The sequence below is a fragment of the Zootoca vivipara genome, chromosome 16 (genome assembly GCF_965207765.1).
Source record: "Zootoca vivipara chromosome 16, rZooViv2.hap1.1, whole genome shotgun sequence".
Lineage (NCBI taxonomy): Eukaryota > Metazoa > Chordata > Lepidosauria > Squamata > Lacertidae > Zootoca > Zootoca vivipara.
In genome coordinates this window covers 24749856-24772724 of record NC_142599.1, presented here as the reverse complement: position 1 = coordinate 24772724, position 22869 = coordinate 24749856, and the positions used below count along the sequence as shown (strand labels likewise).

The window sequence follows — 22869 nt, the reverse complement described above, 5'->3', positions numbered from 1 at the left end:
TTACACTATAAGGGAAAACCTCCAAAAAGTTTTCTATCACTGCCACTTGACACCCTGTAAACTTGCTAAGAGGTAAAAAAACAAACAAAACTGCTCTAACAATTGTTGGAGATGCGGAGAACCTGGCAGGACTACGTTACATATGGCGGTGGGCATGCAAAGGGATTAAACCATTTGGGAATGACATCTATCTCGAACTTACTTTTTTTTAAAAAAGTAAAGCTTTACAATCAATAAAGCAGCCGCCTGGGCCGTCCAGGAGCCAGAATTCGGCCACTGGGCCCTGGCAGCAGCAGCGCTATTGACGGGGAAAAATTAGGAACCAAACGGCAGGCGCGAAAACAGGGTGGGGAGGGATCCACACTCCAAACACAAGCTTCAGAGGGGGTAAAGGAAGAAATACCCCCCGCACCCCCCAGCCGAGCCCGGACTGTAAAGGTAAAAAAAGGGGGGGGGACTGTGGCTTGGGGTTTGGGAACGGGGGGGGGGGGAATTAGGGATAAATTAAGGATCAAAGGGAGGGGGGAGGAACAATCAATTAGACAAGGAATAAAAGCCCCCCACGCGCCGCTGCCACCGAAAAAGGCCGAATGTTCTAGCACCCGTTTATTAAACGGCCTGAATGGCACTAGTAATAGCTATACATTGGAAAAGTGAATACCGTATATACCCACTCGATTGGACTGGATACTAAAACTGACAGAATATACGGAGCTAGACTATTTATCAGAAAGAATTAAAGATAAATCCAAACAGGAGTTTATCTCACATTGGAATTATTTTAAGGGATATTTAAAAAGCAATTGTTGCAATCTGAAAACGGTAACAGCCTTTGAGTAATTTCTGTAGACATTGAATATAAAGGGAAAATTGATACAAAAGACAATACTTTTAATAAAAAGACAATAGACAAATATAGGCAATAAGATTATTAGTACAAAATGGAAGAGACGGGAAGTCGTTTATGAAGAATATTATGATTTTTAAATTACATCTTTTCTTTTTCTATTTGTGTAAAGTGTAAAGTCAAAATGTTGACTTAAGAATGATGACAATAATAATCACAAATACATTTTGAAAACAAAGAACATGTTTAATGTTAAGATGTAAAGTTATGCTGTAAAGTTATAATTCTGAGCAATAAAGAAAATTTTAAAAAAAGAAAAAGAATTGGCCTAATCCTCTTTTAAGGCCATCCAACTGGGTCACCAAGTTAGCTCATTCCATTGATTAACTGTGGCTCCATAATATTTGAATATATTTAGCAGTAAGGGAGGCACTCCTGTACAACAAGCTAAATGGAGCTAAGCCCTTGTGTGTGATATGAACTGATTTATTAATTATTACTATTTTAATTTGTTTGTGCATTCTTCAATTACAATCAGTTATCATTATTCCAGTTACATACATCATCACCCAACCCTTCTTACCTGGACTTCCCAACCTATCTTTCCTTGACATCCTAACTCAGTCACTTTGGTTTGCTGCAACTCCTAAAGCTTTCCAGTCTTTCACTCTTTGTTTACTGGTGTTTACTGGTGGCGCTGTGGGTTAAACCAGAGCCTAGGGCTTGCCGATCAGAAGGTCAGTGGTTCGAATCCCCGTGACGGGGTGAGCTCCCGTTGCTCGGTCCCAGCTCCTGCCAACCTAGCAGTTCGAAAGCACATCAAAAGTGCAAGTAGATAAATAGGTACCGCTACAGCGGGTAAATGGCGTTTCCGTGTGCTGCTCTGGTTCGCCAGAAGCAGCTTTGTCATGCTGGCCACATGACCTGGAAGTTCCCTCGACCAATAACATGAGATGAGCACCGCAACCCCAGAGTTGGTCACGACTGGACCTAATGGTCAGGGGTCCCTTTACCTATGTTTAGCTCTACTTGTATATTTATACCGCTTCTATTTAAATACTCCTCTAGTTGTTCCCACTCGCTTAATACTGTTTATCTCTTTGTATTTCTTATTTTGGCTGTCATCATGGCTAATCCTATATAATAATATGCAAGTGTCTCTGCGTCCAAGTTTTCTGTGTGTCCCTGGGTTACTGCGCATGTGCCCCAGGGACACAGGGATTGGACGGAGAGACTGCACGTGCGCACTCTCCCCCACCTCTGCCTCCTCCAACCGCTGCTCCCGGCCGGACACCGCCTCACTGCAGGGCACGTCAGGGAAGCGAGGGTGGAGGCCGGCAGAGGCCTCCTCCTGACAACCCTCCCTGGCCCGTAAGAGGAGCGGCGGGAGGCCGCGAAACAGCGGCGGCGAGGTAGGCATTTGTGTCCCGCGTCCTTCCTGTCGGTGGCTGGAGGAGAGGAAGGAAGGAGAAAGCAGCGCTTTCTTCTCCTCCGTTCCTGTCCCCCTGCCGCCGACAGCAAGGACAGGTCCCAGGGTTCGGAGAAGCGCTGCGCAAGCGCTTCTCCGAACCCCAGGATTCTAGTGCCCGTTATTGAACGGGCTGAAATACACTAGTCCTATATAATAAAGTCCCTGTGTCTCTGCGTCCAGATTCCGTGTGTCCCTTTTCCGCGCTACTGAGCATGTGCCCCAGGGACACAGGGATTGGACGCAGAGACTACACGCACACACACACACACACACACACACACACACACACACACACACTCCCCACCCCACACCCCACCCCTCTGCCCTGCACTGGCTCAATAAGCAGTTAAAACAGAGGCCACCAGGTGGAAGGCAGGAGCAGGCAGCAAGGCTCCTAAGCAGGGCGGGCCCTCTCTCAACGTGCCCAAGGGCCTGAGGAGGAAGCCGGGACGACCAAAAAATCGAGGCCCCGGCTTCTCCTCACTAACAGGCCCAAAATTGAGGCCCAAACAGTGCAAGCAACTGGGAGACCTCCGCTGGGCCGGAACGGCCAGGAAAGGCGCGGGGAGGCCACCGAATGCTCAGCACCAACCGCGGGACCCTCAGAAAGTGCCGGGGCGGGCGCAAGCCCCCCGGACGGCAAAGCTCCCTCCCGGACGCAGCAGGCGACTGAAAAACAGCAGCGGAGGACAACAAAAGTAGCGGGAGCCACCCCCACCCCCCGAAAAACTGGGCGTACATTATTTAAGTACTTTATCCTATTTATTTGATTCTAGAACGTTTATTATATATTGTGCATATATGTATAACCTCATGGATATCCATTAATCACTACCCTTCTTTATCTTACATTCAGACATTACCTGAAATATTTCTCTTCAACACGGAAGTGTATTTTATACATGGTTATTTATTGATCTGGCTTCTCACGTGAGAATCATCAACCCTTGTCTGTAAGGCCCCTCTCCCTAGTATCACGTCCATAACTTAATGTACATTTAAAAAAACTGAGCAGCCGCCTGGGCCGTCCAGGAGCCAGAATTCGGCCACTGGGCCCTTGCAGCAGCAGCGCTATTGACGGGAAAAAATTAGGAACCAAACGGCAGGCGCAAAAAGTGCGCGAAAACAGGGTGGGGAGGGATCCATACTCCAAACACAAGCTTCGGAGGGGGTAAAGGAAGAAATACCCCCCGCACCCCCCAGCCGAGCCCGGGTATAGGGTGGCAATGACCAGGGCCAGAATAATCCTGGTCAGGCCCTAAGAGCAAGAGGAACTCCATTTTGTATATTCAATTCTAAATCTCTCTGCCTCTGATAGAAAGCAAACGGGTTTGGGAACGGGGGGAGAAAATTAGGGATAAATTAAGGATCAAAGGGAGGGGGGAAGGAACAATCAATTAGACAAGGAATAAAAGCCCCCCACGCGCCGCTGCCACCGAAAAATGCCGAATGTTCTAGCGCCCGTTTATTTTATAAGTTGACTCTGTATTTCGGTTGGAAAGTTTTTGTATTTCTTCTTTTTTGTATTTTGTATTCATACAGTACATATTGGAAAATAAAAGAGTTTGCTTTAAAAAAAAATCCACCACGTTGCAATCTTGGGTTTTGGCATCCAAGAATAAAGTTGCACATTACAGGAGGCAAATTATGCAAAGAACTCCTCCTCTAAATGTGTCCCACACTCTGTTCTTCTCTCACTATAATGAATTTATAATTTGAAACAAATTGCTAATGTAATGCTGAGCTAATGCAAGAGCCCCCAAACCTGGTGGGGCTATCAATGGTCCCTTGATCTTTAATGGCACAGCTGCCCTCGCACTTCTGGTGAAACTCTTCTAGAAATCATTGCTGCCTAGGAACACAAGAACTGCTGCACTAGGTCAGACCAAGGGTCCCATCGCCGACAGCAAGGACAGGTCCCAGGGTTCGGAGAAGCGCTGCGCAAGCGCTTCTCCGAACCCCAGGATTCTAGCGCCCGTTATTGAACGGGCTGAAATACACTAGTTCTACATATTCTATTAGTTTAAGCAACCACTCGTCTTTGGTCGGGATTTTCCTTTTCTTCCGCATTTTAGCGTATAGTACCCTTGCTTCTGCTGTTGCGTAAAGGAAGAAGCTTTTTACTTTATCTGGAATCTCCTGTCCTATTATAGCTAAAAGGAATGCTTCTGGCTTCGTGGGGAAGGAACATTTAAGGATATTCTTCAGTTCTTCATAAACCATTCCCCAGTATTTATTTATTTATTTTGCAAGTTTGCATTGCCACCACATGTGGATTGCAAGTTCGCATTGCCACTCTGCAAAAAGTCATCAGAATAAATCCAATCAGGCTTTATTTATAACAGCTTTAGATCTGTCTGCATGTAGACGATTCCATAAGCAGGGTATCTGGTAGTGCATTGGCACCCCTGAACCCCAGACCATAAGCAAATACTGTAAGTCTTTTCCAACTTAACACAGGTAATGCTCTACTCTTATGCACACTTACTAATGGGTGTGAATCCATTAAAATACAGGGGCTTCTAAATATGAATAGGCCCAAGCTGCACAAAAACTGGTATTTGGTACTTCTTCAGCCCACATCTCAGAATAAGAGATAGGCACCATACTGAGATTTCTGTAACTACTCCATACAGTGCCTGTTGTAAGGTGATAGATAAAACATGTATAGAATCATAGAATCATAGAGTTGGAAGAGACCACAAGGGCCATCCAGTCCAACCCCCTGCCAAGCTGGAAACACCATCAAAGCATTCCTGACAGATGGCTGTCAAGCCTCTGCTTAAAGACCTTCAAAGGAGACTCCACCACACTCCTTGGTAGCAAACTCCACTGTCGAACAGCTCTTACTGTCAGGAAGTTCTTCCTAATGTTTAGGTGGAATCTTCTTTCTTGTAGTTTGCATCCATTGCTCCGTGTCCGCTTCTCTGGAGCAGCAAAAAACAACCTTTCTCCCTCCTCTATATGGCATCCTTTAATATATTTGAACATGGCTATCATATCACCCCTTAACCTTCTCTTCTCCAGGCTAAACATGCCCAGCTCCCTAAGCCGTTCCTCATAAGGCATCGTTTCCAGGCCTTTGACCATTTGGGTTGCCCTACTCTGGACACTTTCCAGCTTGTCAGTATACTTCTTGAACTGTGGTGCCCAGAACTGGACACAGTACTCCAGGTGAGGTCTGACCAGAGCAGAATACAGTGGTACTTTTACTTCCCTTGATCTAGAGATGCTATACTCCTATTGATGCAGCCCAGAATTGCATTGGTTTTTTAAGATGCTACATCACACTGTTGACTCATGTCAGGTTTGTGGTCTACCAAGACTCCTTTACTATGTGCTTTTTGTGTTTTGGGGCTTTTGTGCTGGCGCAGAGGAAATTTCCTCAACTACAACCCAAAATGTCTTATTTACCTACCACAGGTTGTCTGCCTCATAGGTACAAAACAAGGTGGCAGCCCTAATACTTAGACTGGCCCTTTGCAGGATCACATTCCATGGCTTTCCAATAATGAAGCTGCATTGAATAATGTTAATGGACTAGAGAGACTGTGATTTTTTAAAATGTTTTTATTAAATTCTTGGGTACATCCAGAGCAGGGGTCAGCAAACTTTTTCAGCAAGGGGCCGGTCCACTGTCCCTTAGACCTTGTGGGGAGCCGGACTATATTTTGAAAAAAAAAAATGAACAAATTCCTATGCCCCACAAATAACCGAGAGATGCATTTTAAATAAAAGAACACTTTCTACTCATGTAAAAACAACAGGCAGGCCACACAAATAACCCAGAGATGCATTTTAAATAAAAGGACACATTCTACTCATGTAAAAACATGCGGATTCTCGGACTGTCCGCGGGCCGGATTTAGAAGGCGATTGGGCCGCATCCGGCCCCCAGGCCTTAGTTTGGGGAGCCCTGATCCAGAGTCTCTGTTTTCAAGACACATAATCCTTCAAACAAGTCAGTCCTATTTAGAGTGAGACAGTATTGTTCTGGGCAATATGGAGTTGGGGGGGGGGGGAGATAAGTGGGAAGAGAGAGGGAAGGAAAGGGGGAAAGACATCAACATTTCATTCATTTATATACAGTAGTATGTGAGCTTTTGTGTCAGCCTCAGGTAAACAGTTATTTTATTTTTATTGGCAGTGGGAAAGACCAGAGGGCCCAGGAGGTGGTTGGTTGCAGGATATTTGTTAAAGCAATTCCCAATCTGTCTGTGGCAACTGTGCGCATCTGAACTCCTAGGAGGAGGCAGAGACCCAAACCTGGACCAAGACAAGGGGATGGCAGATCTCTAGCTGGCGATTGACCCAAGCTCCTTCTGCCCACTGACCAGAAAAGTCATGTCCCCCACAAAAAAGCCCACTCTGAGATTCCTTCTCCTTCCCCCTCCAATTTTACAAAGCCATCATCCTATTATGCAAAGGTGGGTTGCAGAACTTCTAACAAAAGTTTGCTTTAAAAAAATGTGGTTGTTCCCTCATTGCGAATGAGTGAGGTTCATAGACCATAGAATCATACGAGTTGGAAGGGACCAAGAGGCCATCTAGTTGAACACCCTGCAATGCAGGAATTTTTTAACAGGGTGGGGCTCAAACCCACAACCTCTACCAACTGAGCTAACCCAGGACTCAGATCAAATTCAGCCAGTAGGATTGCAAACGAGGAGCAAAGGTTTTGTATGAATATATTACCAATAATTCCCCAACCACTTTGGGAGGCTTCCAGCAAAATATAAAAACATAATAAGACACCAATCATTAAAAACTTCCTTATCCTGCTTCTTTGAGAGAAGCTGACAAATTTAGGATAGATGCTCTATATATATCAACTCAGGGACAGGGAACCAGACAGAGGGCCTTCTCGGTAGTTGCGCCTGCCCTGTGGAACGCCCTCCTGTCAGATGTCAAGGAAATAAACATCTATCTGACTTTTATAAGACATCTGAAGGCAGCCCTGTATACAGAAGCTTTAAATGTTTGATGTTTCATTGTTTTTTTTAAAAAAAAATATTCTGTTGGGAGCTGTCCCAGTGGTTGAGGAAACCCAGCCAGATGGGCGGGTTATAAATGTTGTTAAATTATTATTATTATGCTTAATTGAATAGCAGTTGCTGGAAGCTGCGGGAGGGGAGAGATGCTCTTGGGCTCCAATCCTCCTTGCAGGCTTGGTCACCGTGAAGAGACAGTACTGTACTGAGATTCCTGCATTGCAGGGAGTTGGACTAGATGACTCTGAGGGTCCCCTTCCTTCCATCTCTATGATTCTAACAGGCTGCGGGACTAGATGGGCCGTTGGCCTGATCAAACTACAGTACAGGACTCTTCACGTGATCTGTGTGTGCACGCAGACGTACGTGTGTGTGTGTGTGTGTGTGTGAGAGAGAGAGAGAGAGAGAGAGAGAGAGAGAGAACGTACTGTACCTTCAGGGAGAAGCCAGACTCTTCTCTGCAACGAGGATGAATCAGCTGCAACCCCTCCCCCACCTGACCCGCAGCTTCCCTGCCTGCTCTCTCTCCACCCCCAACCCCAGTTCCACGGGTACTGCATTGCATTGCACAAGCACCCACCCACCCAAAGCTTGCTGCACGCCAAGGCGCTTTGCACGCACCCGATTCCTTGCAGGACAAGGGCAGTACCCGACGGTAGAGGGGACGGGTCAGCTGTTCTTCTTAGGCCGCGCCCCTTTTCCCAAGTCAGTATCCAGCATCTCTCTCTCTCTCTCTCTCTCTTGCGCTCTCTCTCTAGCAGCTTGCACTCTCTAGCTTTAACCCTTAAGGCAACGAGGCAGGGCAACTTCGCCTTCAAGGGAGGATGTGTGGATGTATGGAAAGTCCCCCGCGGTTTGCAGAAAGCTCCTCTCTCCGTTTGCAAGGCTAGTCTGCGGAAGGGCACCTGCCTGTCTATAAAAGGAAACAAAATGCAAAGCCTGCTACGCTGCTTTTCCTAGCATGCACGCGGATATACCGTGAAAGCAAAGGCCGGGGAGTCGGATAGGAACTGCGTGTTGGGCGGGCGCAGGAGGGAGAGGAAGGACTAGACGAGGCGCGAGGGGCGGGCGGGAAGGCGGGGGAAAGAGCGAAGGCGCGCTGCTGGGCGGAATACTTTTTGCGCCTTTTTGCCATTTTTTCTCACACACACCCCTTCAGTCTTGACACCCGGGTAGGCCTGCCCCCAGCGCACCCCCTTCCTCCGCATCTGCGCCCATGGCTTTGATGTGCCGTCCCTGATAACCTGAGCTGTCCAATTCATGAGATGCTAAAGTATTTTGTGTGGGAGAGGAAGCATCACAAAATGAGTATGTGTTGCAAGGCTAAAACAAGAAAACGATGCTTGTCCTGATCTGCTCGGCCTTCATGAATCTATGGAAATCCCATGCACCTCTCCCCTCTGGAGGAGGGATGAGAGTGTACAGCCACACCCTGTGTGAGGAATAACAGCAGCAATCAATAATCCAGGATAGCCTTCAATCTGAACGGATTACTAAAATATTTTCTCAGTTGAAAGCTAAGTATGTGGGTTGGCTGAGGATGTTCTTGCACATGGAGAAGACTATTCTCATACAAAAGCTGATTAGCATTGTCCCAGACAAACTCCCTACAAAAGCATCAGCTCAGGCAAATTCCCTACCTTTACGCTTCTGAGTTTAAGGGAAATGGCATTTGGTGGAACTCTGTGGATGCTGATATTATATATATTTTCATTCATTCATTCCTTGCTGTTTGCATGGGGAGTCTATTATCATTTTAAAAGGACCTACGTTCCTCCAGGAATCACCCAGGGCGCAAAATTACGAGTTTTCGCTTTTGCAATGGAATATTCACTTGGACTGGTAAGTTTGTTTTGCATATATCACAATCGAAGGGATGGAGTGACCCACGCTTCTTATCAATAAGGCTACAATGTTCAGGATTTTCTAGTTCAGGGAAAAGGCAAGCAACTGGTGACATGATGGAGGTCTGTAAAATTATGGATGACATGGAGAAAGTGTATAGAGAAAAGCTTTTCTCCTCCTCTCATGACACTAGAACTTGCGGGCATCCAATGAAGCTGAATGTTGGAAGATTCAGGACAGATAGAAGAAAGGACTTCTCCGCACCTGACATATTCAAACTATGGAAGTCTCTTTCACAGGAGGCAGTGATGGCTGCCAAGTTGAATAGCTTCCAAAGAAGATAAGATAAATTCAGGGAGGAGGAGGTTTGGGGTGGCTACTAGTCTCCATGCTTATGCTCTGCGTCTAAAGCTGAAGGCAGCAATGTTTCTGAATACCTTTTGATGGGAGAGGGCTCCTGTGCACAGATCCTGCTTGAAGGTTTCCCACAGGTACTGTGAAAACAGGCTGCTGGACTAGATGGGCCATTGGGCAGGTCCAACAGGCTCTTTTTACATTCTTATGTACATATATATGTATGCTAAATGTTTTGATTTAAACAGGGATTGATTCTGGAAAAACTGGGCATTTGCAATAGATACATCATCTGGAAGATTGCATTCAATGTCATACCAACAGGGAAGGACTCAAAGTTGATCCAAAAGGACCTGGTTTTTGATGGGGTGCCCGTGAGGGTGTACTGGCCCAAGACATCACCTGCTGGGAACAGGAGAGGAATCATCTTCCTTCATGGAGGCGCTGGAATCACTGGAAGCATCCGTAAGTTCTTTGAAAGAGTCTCAAAAAGGTTTACTATATGGTTTGTGGAGAATTTGGGGTGGTACTTTAATGTAAAGTTCCCAAAATGTTTGCTATGTAGAGGTGGGGTGATTCCATAGCTGTCGTGTTTTCCCTTTTCTCGCGAGGAAGCCTTTTCAGCATAAGGGAATTTCCCTTAAAAGGAAGAACTTGACAGCTATGGGTGGTCCGTACTGCTGCTGTTGACAGTTTAAATTTAATGTAGGATGTGATTGCGTGGTAAGAAAACGGGGGCCCTGTTACAAAAAGGTAATCAGTTCTAGTACTGTATTAATTCCTAGTATCACAGTCAATAAAATATCCTTAAAATGTCAAAGAAGCTGTTTCTGCTTCATGCCCCAAAGGACTTCTATGAAAGGGATCCCAGATATGATCAGAAGTAACTGGAAAGAAGCCCAGAAATGTGGCTGGAAGTTTTGTTTTGTTTTATTTTTTGCCATTGACACTGGTTTCTGTTCCTGATCAGGAGAGAGTAAAACCCACATAATGGTTTTTAGTGAGTGATTTACAAATAGTTCAGCTGAGATTGACCAACTGAGATCGATTCAAAGTTGTTGTTTTCTCTAATCGTGTGGCATGTACTGTACATTTTATTATGACATAAAAATAAATAAATAAGCAGATCTAAATTAGTCATATCTCTTGATTTCAAAAGATTTACTTTTAGCAGGACTGACACAGACTTCAACTCACAATTATATCAGTGGTCTTGACCAGGAAAAATTGTAATGGAGGTGTTGGGGGGGGGGGCTTTTGCTTTCTTCCAGGAGCCTCTGAAAAGGTCTGCCGTTTCATGGCCAACCAAAGTGATTCAGTGGTTGTGAGTGTCGGGTAAGTGGTTTCACTCTCTTGGTATCCGTGTAATGCCCCTCAGCTTCTAACCTCTCCTAAGACCTGATCCCAGAGGAATTATTCTATTCTATTCTATTCTTTTATTTTATTTTATTTTATTTTATTATTTGTACCTCACCCAGCCAACATATAAAAATGTAATAAAACATTGCACATTAAAAAGCTCCCCTTAACAGGTCTGCCTTCAAATGTCTTCAAAAAGGTTATATAGTTACTCATCTCCTTGACATCTGACATACCCAGCAACATTTCTCTGATGAAAATACCGATGTCCTACCATACTCTTCAACATTTCTCGGATTAAAATAGGGACATCATAAGGAAAAGTGGGCCATTCCGGGGTCAAATCAGAAACCGGGACAGCTTCTGTAAATCTGGGACTGTCCCTAGAAAATAGAGTCACTTGGAGGGTCTGAGGAGGGTGTTCCTCCACTAACAAGAAGGCCCTCTGCTTGGTTCCCTGTAACTTTACTTCTAGCAGTGAGGGAACATCCAGAAGGCTCTCAGAGCCGGATTTCAATGTCCTGGCTGAACGATGAGGGTGGAGATGCTCCTTCAGGTATACAGAGCTGAAGCCGTTTAGGACTTTAAAGGTCAGCACCAACACTTTGATTTGTGCTCTGAAATGTACTGGGAGCCAATGTCGTTCTTTTAACACCAGAGTTATATGGTCCCAACAGCTGCTCCAAGTCACCAGTCTAGCTGCTACATTCTGGATTAGTTGTACTTTCCGAGTCACCTTCAAAAGTAGCCCCACATTGAGCGCATTGCAGTAGTCAAAGCCAGAGATGACCAGAGCATGTACCACCCTGGTGAGACAATGTGCAGGCAGGTAGGGTCTCAGCCAGCGTACCAGGTGGAGTTGGTAGACACAGACCTGACCTGTGCCCCCATGGACACCTGTGAGTCCAGAATGACTCCTAGGCTGTGCACCTGGTCCTTTAGGAGCACGGTTTCCCCATTCAGAACCAGGGAGTCCCCCACACCCACCGAGCCCCTGTCCCCCAGAAACACTACTTCTATCTTGTTGGGATTCAACTTCAATCGGTGAAATGCCATCCAGCCTTATAAAGTTGTAAACAGTGATTTTGCCAACATTTATGTAGAATGAATGGGTGTTCATTTTTGTATTTAGATTTCTAGTTCAAACCCCTTTGACATTCAAACCCCTTTGACATGGGAAAGGCACAAGTAGGACCTGAGCAGAAGAGCTCTCTCCCCAGTTACAGTTTCCAGCAACTGGTATTCAGAAGCATTACTGCCTCTCATAGTCGCGGTAGCACATCATCCTTGTGACTATAGTATCCATTGGTATTAGCAATTGCTAGGAGTCTTGCCAACCTGATCAGGAGAGCTGTGGAGGGAGCAAAGGTAGATACCAAGTAGTGGGATTATAACTTCATTGATGCACAGGGTGCTGGGTGGTGCTACAGGAACCTGCTAATGGACAGAGGAAAACAAAAATAGAACCTCCAAGTGCCCCTATTTTCAGTGACAGTCCCAGATTTTCAGAAGCCATCCCGGTTTCTGATTTGATCCCAGAATGTCCCACTTTTCTTTAGGACGTCCCTATTTTCATCAAGAAATGTTGGAGGGTTTGGAATTATGCGACCCCTGAGCCAAAGAAATAAGTAACTACAGTATACAACCTTTAGAAGACATCTGAAGGCAGCACTGTATTGGGAAGTGTTTTAATGTTTAATACTTTATTATGTTGTTATATATGGGGATGTGGGCGGTGCTGTGGGTTAAACCACTGAGCCTAGGGCTTGCTGATCAAAAGGTCGGCGGTTCGAATCCCCACGACGGGGTGAGATCCCGTTGCTCGGTCCCAGCTCCTGCCAACCTAGCAGTTTGAAAACACGTCAAAGTGCAAGTAGATAAATACAGCGGGAAGGTAAACAGCGTTTCTTTGTGCTGCTCTGGTTCGCCAGAAGCGGCTTTGTCATGCTGGCCACATGACCCGGAAGCTGTACGCCGGCTCCCTCGGCCAATAACGTGAGATGAGCGCCGCAACCCCAGAGTCGGTCACGACTGGACCTAATGGTCAGGGGTCCCTTTACCTTTACGTTTATGTTGTTATATATGTTAGAAGCCGCCCAGAGTGGCTGGGGCAACCCAGTCAGATGGGTGGGGTATAACTAATTGATTATTATTATGGAATAGAATGTCCCTATTTTCATCGGAGAAATGATGGGGGGTATGCAAGAAGGAAGGAGCTGGAAGGTAGAGAAAGGTGTGTTGTAATGAAACAGTCTATTCTTCAAAAGGGAAGGTTTGCATTTGCTTTCCATTTTTGTCTCAGGTCCACCTGTGTGCCCCCCAGAAGCTTGCACAGAAAGAAATATGGCCAGGGAGGGGAGGGGGGAGATTCTCAGCACTTGCAGTATGCTGTTACAGAAAATGGTCTTTTTCCATGAAGTGTATGTTGTCGAATGTGGGCGATATCTTGTTTTCTCTTTAGATTTCGTTTAGCTCCTGAGCATCCCTATCCAGTCCCTGTAATGGACTGTTTAACTGCTGCAATACACTTTCTGAAGAATGCCAAGGAATATGGAGTGGACCCCAACTGCATTGCCATTGTAGGGGAGAGTAGCGGAGGCACTTTTGCTGCAGCTGTTTGCCAAGAACTGGTGACCAGGGAGGACCTCCCAAGACTGCGAGCTCAGGTCCTGATCTACCCATTCCTACAAACAGGGGACTTTGATTTGCCATCCTATCAGCAAAACCAATCAGTTCCTCCCTTGTTCAGGAAACGAGCTATCAAACTTGGTTTGAGACATCTCACTGGGAAGGACATAAACGTGGAGGGGGTGATAAAAGGTTCCCATGTCCCTCCTGATTTGCGGGAGAAATACCAAAAATGGATCAGTGCTGATTACATTCCAGAAGAATTTAAGGCTAGGGGCTATGTCCCTCACGCTCCTGCTCCATTTTCAGAAGAACTTTATGAACAAGTTAAAAGAGCTGAAGAGACAATGTATGCCCCCCTTCTAGCAGAGGATGACATAATCCGCCAGCTCCCGGAGACTTTCATTCTAACTTGCGAGTATGATATTCTCCGGGATGACGGGCTGTTGTTTAAAAAGCGGCTAGAGGACAACGGTGTGCCAGTGACTTATCATCATCTTCCAGATGCATGCCATGCAACAATTACCTTTTTTGATTTATGGCCACTTGAATTTCCGAGCTCAAGGATATGTATGCAGCATGTGGTACAATTCTTAAAAAGTTTATATAAATGAATGACCTTCTTTGTCTTCCACTGGCAGCCTTCCCCTGTTGTGGGTGAACATTCCCTCTTCCCTGTTGTCCCAATCCTAAAGTAAGACCCAGTCTGATTGATTAAAATCACCATGACATTTGTTAGTTCTTAAGCAAAGCACTGCTGGATCAGGCCATCGGTCCACCTCATCCACCATCCTGTTCTCAGAGTGAGCAAGCAGAGGCCTCTTGTGATGCCTGCAAGCAGTACCTGGGTGCAAGAAAACTTTTGCAGCATTCAGCATCATACAGCTTGCAATAGTGGAGGAAGATCATAGCTATAGCCTCCTCCATGAATTGGGCCTAATCCTTTTAAAGCCATCCTACCGGGTCACCAGGTTAGCTTATTCAATTAACTGTTGCTCCATAATATTTGAAGATATTTAGCAATAAGGAAGGCGCTCCTGTTTATTAAGATAAACTGAGCTAAGCCCTTGGGAGTGATATAAACTCATTTAAGTACACCATTAGACAGGATTATAGCAAAACACTCATTTCGTAACACTCATTCTGCATTTGTAAGAAATCGAACTTTTAGTGTGGTAGGGCACACACTTTGGAACTCCCTGCCTATTGCTAGCAAGCAGGGTCCCTTGCCACACTATTTTTGGTGCCTGCTAAAATCATTGTTGTTAATGCCAGCCTATCCAGATATGAATAAAGTTGATATATGTTTTAAGCTCATTGTTTATTCCATCCTTCTTTTCTGAATCTTTTAAAGAGCTGTTTTTACTGATAATTTTGTTGTTTTGTTCCTCTTGCAAACTGCTTTGAGGGTCCCCCCCTTGCAATCAAGGTTGTATATAGATTTCATGAAACAATAAAAAATAAATGTGTTAAAAAGCAACGCTTCTGTTTGCAATTGTCATCCGGCAGGTGTATATTTGCAGAGCTTGGGCTGGTGCCTAACAACGATAAAGCTTTTAATAATGCAAATCAGAAAGAACGGCAAGAGAAAAGCCAGTAGCAAAAATCATTTATTAAAAAAAACCCTTTAAACGCGCAGCAATCCAGCACTGAATACAACACGACCCCTAAACGAGCAGCTCTAACCCTCCTCCTCCTCTCCATTTGGTCCCCTCCCTTCAATTCACCCACAATCCTTTGCAGCCAGGGAGTGGGTGGGGAATGATCTTGCTTCCTGTCAAGATGGCCGCGCCCGTCTTGATCACGTGGCTGCATCAAAAGTGAAGCGCTGCAATTCCGAGTTATCCGCGATTTGTGCTTTTTTGTTTCCTGGAGGACCGGTGAGCTGGATGCTTTTTATTGTGGGCGGGGGTTGCTGGAGAGATGCGGGAGTGCAGTCCGAGGCTATTCCGCCTTTGGGCAGAGTGGAGGGTCGCTGGTGAGAGCGTTTGAGTTTCCTTCTGCAGGATTAAGGTCGTTGACGGCTAAGTAATCCTTCTTCTTGTCTAGGGCTATGGTAGAGCAACTGGTTTGCGTGCAGAAGGTCCCAAGCTGGCAGCTCCAGGCAGGACTGGGGGAAATTCCCCGCCTGAAATCCTGGAGAGCAGCTGCCAGTCAGTGTAGGTAATACTGAGGTAACTGGGCTAAGGGTCTGATTCACTATAAGACAGCTTCCTCGGCTTCTATTTAAATCAGTCCTTTATTCAGAACCGTGAGGTCTATGGTTTTTTTCTGAGGAAGGGCTGTAGCTCAGTAGCACAGTATCTGCCTTGCGTGCAGATTCAATCCCTGGCACGCGCAGTAGGGCTGGGGTAGGACTCCCTGCCTAAAATCCTGGAGAGGGACAGCCAGTCCGGCGGGGGGGGGGGGGCTCATTCAGACTTCCTTTTGTGCCGTGTTTCTAGGCACAGGTCTGCCGTTCTTTTATTTCACAGCTTCTTTATGTTCCATATGTGTCTATCCAGCTTCTATCATGAATGACACTGCTCAGGAGAATAAAAGCAAAGGGCTGAAATTTGCAGAGAAGCAATTGAAGAAGCATGGCTGGAAGAAAGGTAAGTGGGTGGGGCTTGTTCATGGGCATCCGTTGGATTTATTCAACCCCACCCCCCACCATTTAATGTATATGTATGGAACTGGAGCAACATTAGATCCATCACAGCAGGGGGCAAAAGGGTGGGGTGGGGTGCAGAGAAATACTTCACGGTTGCAAAACAAAAACCAGGCGAAATCTGTGTTTCAACTTCGCACACGCTAGCAGGGTGGGAAGCAGGAAATTGTTTATCTAAAGACCTTAAATCTTTTGTTGGTCCAGTATCATATTCTTTTTCTGTGTGTGTAGTGTTATGGCATGCACTCAGTTCTCGTTATGGTCAGACCCCATGTGCCAGTTAAATACCCTGTTTCTCATATTTTAAGACATACCCATAAAATAAGCCATAGCAGGATTTTTAAGCATTCAAGGAATATAAGCCATACCCCGAAAATAAGACATAGTGATAGGCGCAGCAGCGATGCCGGCCGTGGCAGGAGGAGGAGGGAAAAAATAAGACATCCCTTGAAAATAAGCCATAGTGTGTTTTTTTGAGGAAAAAATAAATATAAGACATGTCTTATAATATGAGAAACACGGTACTAACCACTGTTCTAGCTGCTTGCTTTTTTGGAATGCTATTTGGAACTCATTGGCTGCAAAGAACTCTGCCTCCCGTTTGTTCTTTCTCCTAACCGTGACTCCACTCTTTGCAAACTTTATTTTAGGCAAAGGACTTGGGAAGCGAGAAAATGGGATCTCTGAAGCCATAAAGGTCAAAGTCAAGTGTGACTCAGCTGGGGTAAGGAAGGTTATGATCTTGAGCCTGTGGGTTTAGAAAAGATTAGGGAGGCTGAATCTTTGACCAGCAAGTTCAGTGGAGAAGGAAGGAGCTGGAAAAAAAGGATCTTTAAAAGTGCTCCCTGTTGATTAACATATTATGGGTAGGGTATGAAGTACTCTTCATCAGAGGCAATGGACACTTGACTGATTTAAATAAGGAGCTTGATCATAGAATAGATTTCGTTTTAGCTACAATCTGTTGAGAAGCATCTGTAGTTGTAGAATTCCTGGCCAAAACAAGAAGAAAATTTAAAAAAAATGCAGATAGCTTCAAAACGCAGGAGAGGGAGTCATAAAAGAGAGTGGGATAGTGTGATCGTCTCTTTGGTTTGGGATGTGGTGTTGGGAGCCTTTGGGGCCCTTCAAACTTGTAGGCAAAAGTGGCTGTCACTACTTTGGGAGAGTCTACAGCTCATAACTTCTGTTTCATTCCAACACAGGTGGGCCACAACCCAGCTGAGCAATTCACCTTCCATTGGTGGGACCACCTCTTCAATTCATCTGCTGCTAACATTGCTGTGGAGACTGGGCAGGTAAAGAGGGCATACAACTTTGGGCTTTGGCATTGTTGGAAGGCCCAGGGTTTTGTCATGGTGTGGCAACTTATACAGTAGGTCAGAGGTTTTCAACTTTTTTGAATCCACTGCTCCCTTAACCAACTACATTATTTCTGCGTCACTCCTGTGGGGCTCAGGAGCCCAGTTATGTCACCCCTTTCCTGCAGAGCTGGCAGCCTCTCACCCTTTTTCGATCAGCCTCCTCTCCCCTCTCCTCCTTCCCTGTCCTCTGGTCAGCCACAGCTGCTGCCCCTGGTCTCTGAGCTGCCCCAAAGAGAGGTGCCTCCTCACACTGCCTATTCCCAACAGCAAGGGCTGGTGGACTGGCTGGCTGGGCTCCCTCACTCTGAGGCTGCCTCAGCTCCTGGCAACCAGCCCCCCCTGGCCAGCCCCAGAGGCACCTTTCGCCTGCAGAGCTTGTAGGAAGGGTTTCTGCAACAAACAGCTGCGCAAGCCTTTGGGAGGCAGAGACGTGAGAGGGCATCAGAGGAAGGAAAGAGGGGCAGAGGCCATTGTTGCCCGCGGTACCCCTTACCATCATTCAAGGCTCCCCAAGGTGCCAGGGCACACTGGTTGAAAACTACTGCAGTAGTGTTAAAAACTGGGGGCCAGGGTTCTTGTGAGTTAGGGAAGTCTCCGGTTAGACCTGTAGCTAAAGGTTTGGCTGGATACTTTAAAATGACTGTGGCAGGTCGAACTGTTGTAGAGGTCTTGTTTCCTTCTCAGTTCTGGCACCTCTCAGGTGGGCGCCATTGCTATTATAAGAGAACAAGGGAGGCATTCATGGTGAGTTCTGGCACCTCTTTTTCTAGAAAAACAGCACTATACACACACACTCTTTCTCTCTGGATTGTTGCCCCTGCTCACATTGGTTGCCAAAGCACCCACTTGCTTTGCCAGCCCCCGGTACCCCTCCTTTTACACCTCACCCCAAACCCCCAGCCCCTCACAGCTCCTTTAAGCCTCCCCTGACATCCTCACAGATCCTCTGTGTCTCTCCATCCCTGCTTTATTCCTACCTCTGCTGTTGTTTATATTGCTATTTTAAAAGCTGCATTTTGCTCTCCTCTCCTGCCTTGACTTCATGCACATCCACGATCGTGATGAAGCACTGGGTGCCTGTGGACAGTCTTTTTTTTAAAATGCAAATAGGAAGATATATAAACACACACAACCTTGAAATATATGGATAGCCTGATCATTGATTCCACCACAGCTAAACAGAGTTCAGCTATCTTTCCCCATGCCTGGAAAAAAGTAGAAGTCTTTTTTATTTTATTTTAAAGAACTGTGTGTGGTGTAGCAATGAGCTAAAAGTCCCCTTTCTTCTCTTGCTCGGCTGTTATCTTGCAAGGTGTTCTCTCTGTTCCGTGCCCTCTTCTGTAAAACAGGAACAATCATCACTCTGGTGGTCTCCCTTATAGGGTTGTTGTAAGGTTTGCCATGCGGTGTTTGTTCTTTTTCAGGCTTTGAGCTCTGAACGCAACTGCCCCTCTCTTCTTCCTCCCCTCTAGGATGGTGTCAAAGTGAAAAAAGTATCTGAGCAAGATGGAGTGATAACAAATAAAAAGCCCCGTAAAGCACATGGGGAGAAGAACTTGGTCTATGGGCGCTTTGTGAAGGTATAAGATTTTAAAGATTCGGACTTGTAGTGTTGATGGTGGGGCTTGGCGTGTTTGGAATGGTTTATAGCTCACTGGAAGAGCACCTGCACAGCATGCAGGAGGTTTTGGACTCAGACACCCCCAGTTTAAAAGGATCTCCTATGGAAGGGCCGTTTCCAGTCAGAATGTGGCTTAACACTCTGAGTAAAGATGCATTTCTGGCCACCTCTGACTCATCTATGCCCTGCTCCCAGGCAGCCACATTGACATCTGGAGGAGAAGAGCCTGTATACGTCGTCTCCTCTTCAGACAGCGACAAAGAGGATGAAGATGACCGACTGGACCTATCTACAGCCAGGAGGTAACCAGCGGTGAGATTGGGTTGGGTTGGGCTAGATCCACTTGGTTGGCAAAGAGGTCCTAACCACACTTTCCCCTCTTATTTTTTTGCCTTGAGGGGCTGAATTGGGAGCAAGAAAATGATTTGTATATCTATATATATAAAAATGTAAACCGACCATGTTTGCTGGCATCCACTTTTTGTCTGAAACCGCTTGCCCGATTGGGTTGAAATTTTGACACAACGTTCCAGACCAATGTGGGCGTGTTTGCATACACTAATATTACATAGATGGGGACACCTACCACAGGTAAAAACATGATTTTTAAGAAAAAACACAGCGCCCTCCAGTGGACGTCAAAGGAACATATACCTCACCTGCTGCCATTGGCTGCATACTAGGAGCGACATCACAGCAGAACATTCCAACCGAATATGGGCCTTTAACAGAAATCAACAGCAATGCCGGCTAGGCCACAGGGGTTTTGCGAGGGGAGAGATAGAGGGGTTGGGGTGACGGGGGCCATCACGTGGAAGGAAGATGACGGCATGCAGCGTGGGGAACAGAGAGGGGTGTCGTGCCATCATGCGACTGGGGTGAGGAACGGGGGCACTGACTGGAGGAGGGCCCTACCTTTGTGGAGGATGAATGTTTCAGGACGGGGTATAGGGATTTCATATAACACGCTTGGGTGGGGGAGTAGGGTTGGGATGGGGCTGAATTTTAAACAACAGATGTATAGGGGAAATGATTGTATGCAAAATGAAGGGGGGACTCTGAAGGTCCATTTAACAGACTGACCCACAGCAACGTGTGGCCGGGCCAGCTAGTGTGTGTGTGTGTGTGTGTGTGTGTGTGTGTGTGTGTGTGTGTGTGTGTGTATATGTGTGTGTGTGTGTGTGTGTGTGTATTCCTTAGCTGCAGGCTGGTCACTCCTTAACAGGCTTTTCTCTTTCCCAGGCTGACTGATGAAGAGCTGGTCCAGGCCTGTGGGGGAAGAACAGCCCATAAGTGAGTACCCCCAATTTTAAGGGGAGGGTTGAGTTTTAACAACTTGGGCCAGTTTAGCTGTGAGATCGCCATACCTCATATATGCCCGCTTGACCACCACTTTGATCTGCAAAACTGGAAGAGTTATAGGTTTCACGTTGATGCCCGTTCTGCATTTGTAAGAAATCAATTTTTTTTAGTGTGGCAGCACCTGCACTTTGGAATTCCCTTCCTATTGACACCAGGTGGGCACTTTCGCTATACTCTTTCTGGCGCCTGCTAAAAACCACATTTGTTTAGACTAGCCTACCTAGATACGTAGAATGTTTACATGTGTTTTAATCTGTTCTCAGCTAACTGCTGGTTTTAATTATTTGCATGTTTTAAACGGCTGGTTCTACTGATTTTATTGTGTTTGTAAATCAATTTGAGGTTTTGTTTACTGTCAAGTGGTATATAAATATTATGAAATAAATAACGTGCTTAGAACAGACTTCGCCAACTCCGTGGCCTTCAAATATTTTTTACTACACCCTCTTCCTCCCCCCTCCCTTTGCTGATGGGAGTTGTAGTTCGGAATATTTGTGTGGCACCAGGTTGATGAAGGGCTCTCTGCAGCTAGATGTGCAGTGGGTGGTATTAAGTGCATGGGGGTAGGTGGAGCTCTTCTCCTATTTTCTTTCACTGGCCACTGGTAATTGGTGGATTAAGTGACACTTTTCCGCAAGCCAGATTTGGCCCATGTCTACCGGTTGCAGAACCTGGAGAAGTCATGAGCAAAGTTCAGAAGCTTAAGAATGTTTTGGTGGCTGGAGTTGCTACTGCCATTCCCAATGTCTGTTCTGTGCTCTCTCCAGAGGGGCTCGGCATGGCTTAACCATGACTGCAAAACTGGCACGGCTGGAGGAACAGGAAAAAGCTTTCTTGGCTCGCTACATCCAGCAAAAGGGAGAAAAGCAGGAGGCAACTGAGGCTGCTTTGAATGGCAGCAGCCCACAGCAAAAGAAAGCCAAGAAATGCAAAGAACAAGAAGGCAAGGCTGCGATTCATGAGAGCTTGGAAGTGAGAGTAGGTGAGGATCCCCGGGAAGAGCAAGAGGAGGAGAAATCCAACAAGAAGAAGAAGAAGAAGAAGAAAAGGAAGCACCGGGAGGATGGAGAAAGCAATAAAGGACCGTTGCTAGAAATTGCAGAGAAATGGACAGAAATGGCCAGTCACAGAGGGAAGCCAAAGAAGAAATCAAAATGAAAGTGGGGCGATAGCAATGGGATTTGTGGTGGTGGTCTTCTGCTGGCTGAAATTCTTAGAGCCCAGTTCCTCCTGGATCCTGTCTCGCTGCTGTCCCACATTAGAAACTTGCTGTGTCAACGGCACCCTCTAGCCTAAGCTCATTTGTGCACTTGCTGACACAGAGAGAAGCAGGGGGTTGTATCCAGCGAATCCCTTTTGCAAAGGGAACAGACCTCCCCTGGCTCTGGTCAAAACCTGCTCTAGGAGGTTAGGTAAATGGGTATTAAAAATGTAACAGTGCATGGCTCAATTTTGCTTGGAAGGTGAAGAAACAGCACTGCTACATCACACCTAAAGTCCCAAACTGGGTCCCATTCACACCATACATTTAAAGCACCACGATGCCACTTTAAACAGTCCTGATGGCTTACTACAAATAATCATGGACGTAGTAGGTTTTTTTTAATGGGTGCTGGGTGTTAGGAGACACTGATTCCCTTCCTAGAGCTACAGTTCCCAGTGTGGTTTAACAATCGATCCCTCTTCCATGAGAACACTGGTAGGGGAATGGTGGTCTCTTAACAAACTCAGTACCCTTGACAACCACCTACTCCCAGAATTCTTTGAGGGAAGCCATGACTGTTTCAATGGCTTCGGTCCAGTATACCTGAAGGAGCGTCTCCACCCCCATCATTCTGCCCGGACACTGAGGTCCAGTACCGAGGGCCTTCTGGCGGTTCCCTCATTGCAAGAAGCCAAGTTGCAGGGAACCAGGTAGAGGGCCTTCTCGGTGGTGGCGCCTGCCCTGTGGAACGCCCTCCCATCAGATGTCAGAGAGAAAAACAGCTACCAGATTTTTAGAAGACATCTGAAGGCAGCCCTGTTTAGGGAGGCTTTTAATGTTTAATTGTTTTATTTCATTTTTCTGTTGTAAGCCGCCCAGAGTGGCTGGGGAAACCCAGCCAGATGGGCGGGGTATAAATAATAAATTATTATTTAAATGGGTGAATATGGGTTACATCCAGCGTTAGTCCTAGTGAGATCAACAGACACAACTTAGGTCTACTAATTTAAATGAATCTGCTCCGAGTGGGACAAATGTTGGCTACAACCCCCGCTTTTCATAATGGCCATCTACTGGCCACTGAGAAGCCCAGAAGTAGGCTATCAAGGCATTAGCCCAACAGGGACCTTTGATGTAGCCCAGGGGTTCCCAACAAAATTTTCTCGAGGACCC

The 22869-nt window shown here is 46.2% G+C and overlaps 2 protein-coding genes across 4 annotated transcripts; both read left to right on the top strand.

Annotated features, from left to right (window-relative positions):
- Positions 1-8103: 8103 nt before the first annotated feature.
- On the top strand, positions 8104-14971 carry LOC118075951 (arylacetamide deacetylase-like 4). Of its 2 annotated transcripts, none has more exons than XM_035098383.3 (4): positions 8104-9151; positions 9757-9973; positions 10780-10843; positions 13329-14971. In XM_035098383.3, exons 1-4 carry the CDS (start codon positions 8975-8977, stop codon positions 14107-14109), a joined length of 1239 nt encoding a protein of 412 aa, XP_034954274.1. In that variant the 5' UTR covers positions 8104-8974; the 3' UTR covers positions 14110-14971. The 2 variants fall into 2 exon arrangements, with proteins under 2 accessions (XP_034954274.1, XP_034954273.1); XM_035098382.3 differs by lacking the exon at positions 8104-9151 and adding an exon at positions 9493-9645.
- Positions 14972-15251: 280 nt separating this feature from the next.
- On the top strand, positions 15252-21932 carry GPATCH4 (G-patch domain containing 4). Of its 2 annotated transcripts, none has more exons than XM_035098384.3 (8): positions 15252-15375; positions 16000-16089; positions 16796-16869; positions 17351-17443; positions 18982-19089; positions 19326-19432; positions 20373-20423; positions 21260-21932. In XM_035098384.3, exons 2-8 carry the CDS (start codon positions 16008-16010, stop codon positions 21648-21650), a joined length of 906 nt encoding a protein of 301 aa, XP_034954275.3. In that variant the 5' UTR covers positions 15252-15375; positions 16000-16007; the 3' UTR covers positions 21651-21932. The 2 variants fall into 2 exon arrangements, with proteins under 2 accessions (XP_034954275.3, XP_088515877.1); XM_088659751.1 differs by lacking the exon at positions 15252-15375 and adding an exon at positions 15471-15654.
- The last annotated feature ends 937 nt before the right edge of the window (positions 21933-22869 follow it).

Coding starts and splice junctions, on each gene's coding strand:
- GPATCH4 (XM_088659751.1), top strand. CDS start 15,549: ATGGTAGAGCAACTGGTTTGCGTGCAGAAGGTCCCAAGCTGGCAGCTC. Junction 16,090..16,795: donor GAAGCATGGCTGGAAGAAAG/GTAAGTGGGTGG, acceptor ACTTTATTTTAG/GCAAAGGACTTGGGAAGCGA. Junction 19,090..19,325: donor TCTATGGGCGCTTTGTGAAG/GTATAAGATTTT, acceptor CCCTGCTCCCAG/GCAGCCACATTGACATCTGG.
- LOC118075951 (XM_035098383.3), top strand. CDS start 8,975: ATGGCATTTGGTGGAACTCTGTGGATGCTGATATTATATATATTTTCA. Junction 9,974..10,779: donor TGGAATCACTGGAAGCATCC/GTAAGTTCTTTG, acceptor GCTTTCTTCCAG/GAGCCTCTGAAAAGGTCTGC. Junction 10,844..13,328: donor TCAGTGGTTGTGAGTGTCGG/GTAAGTGGTTTC, acceptor TTTTCTCTTTAG/ATTTCGTTTAGCTCCTGAGC.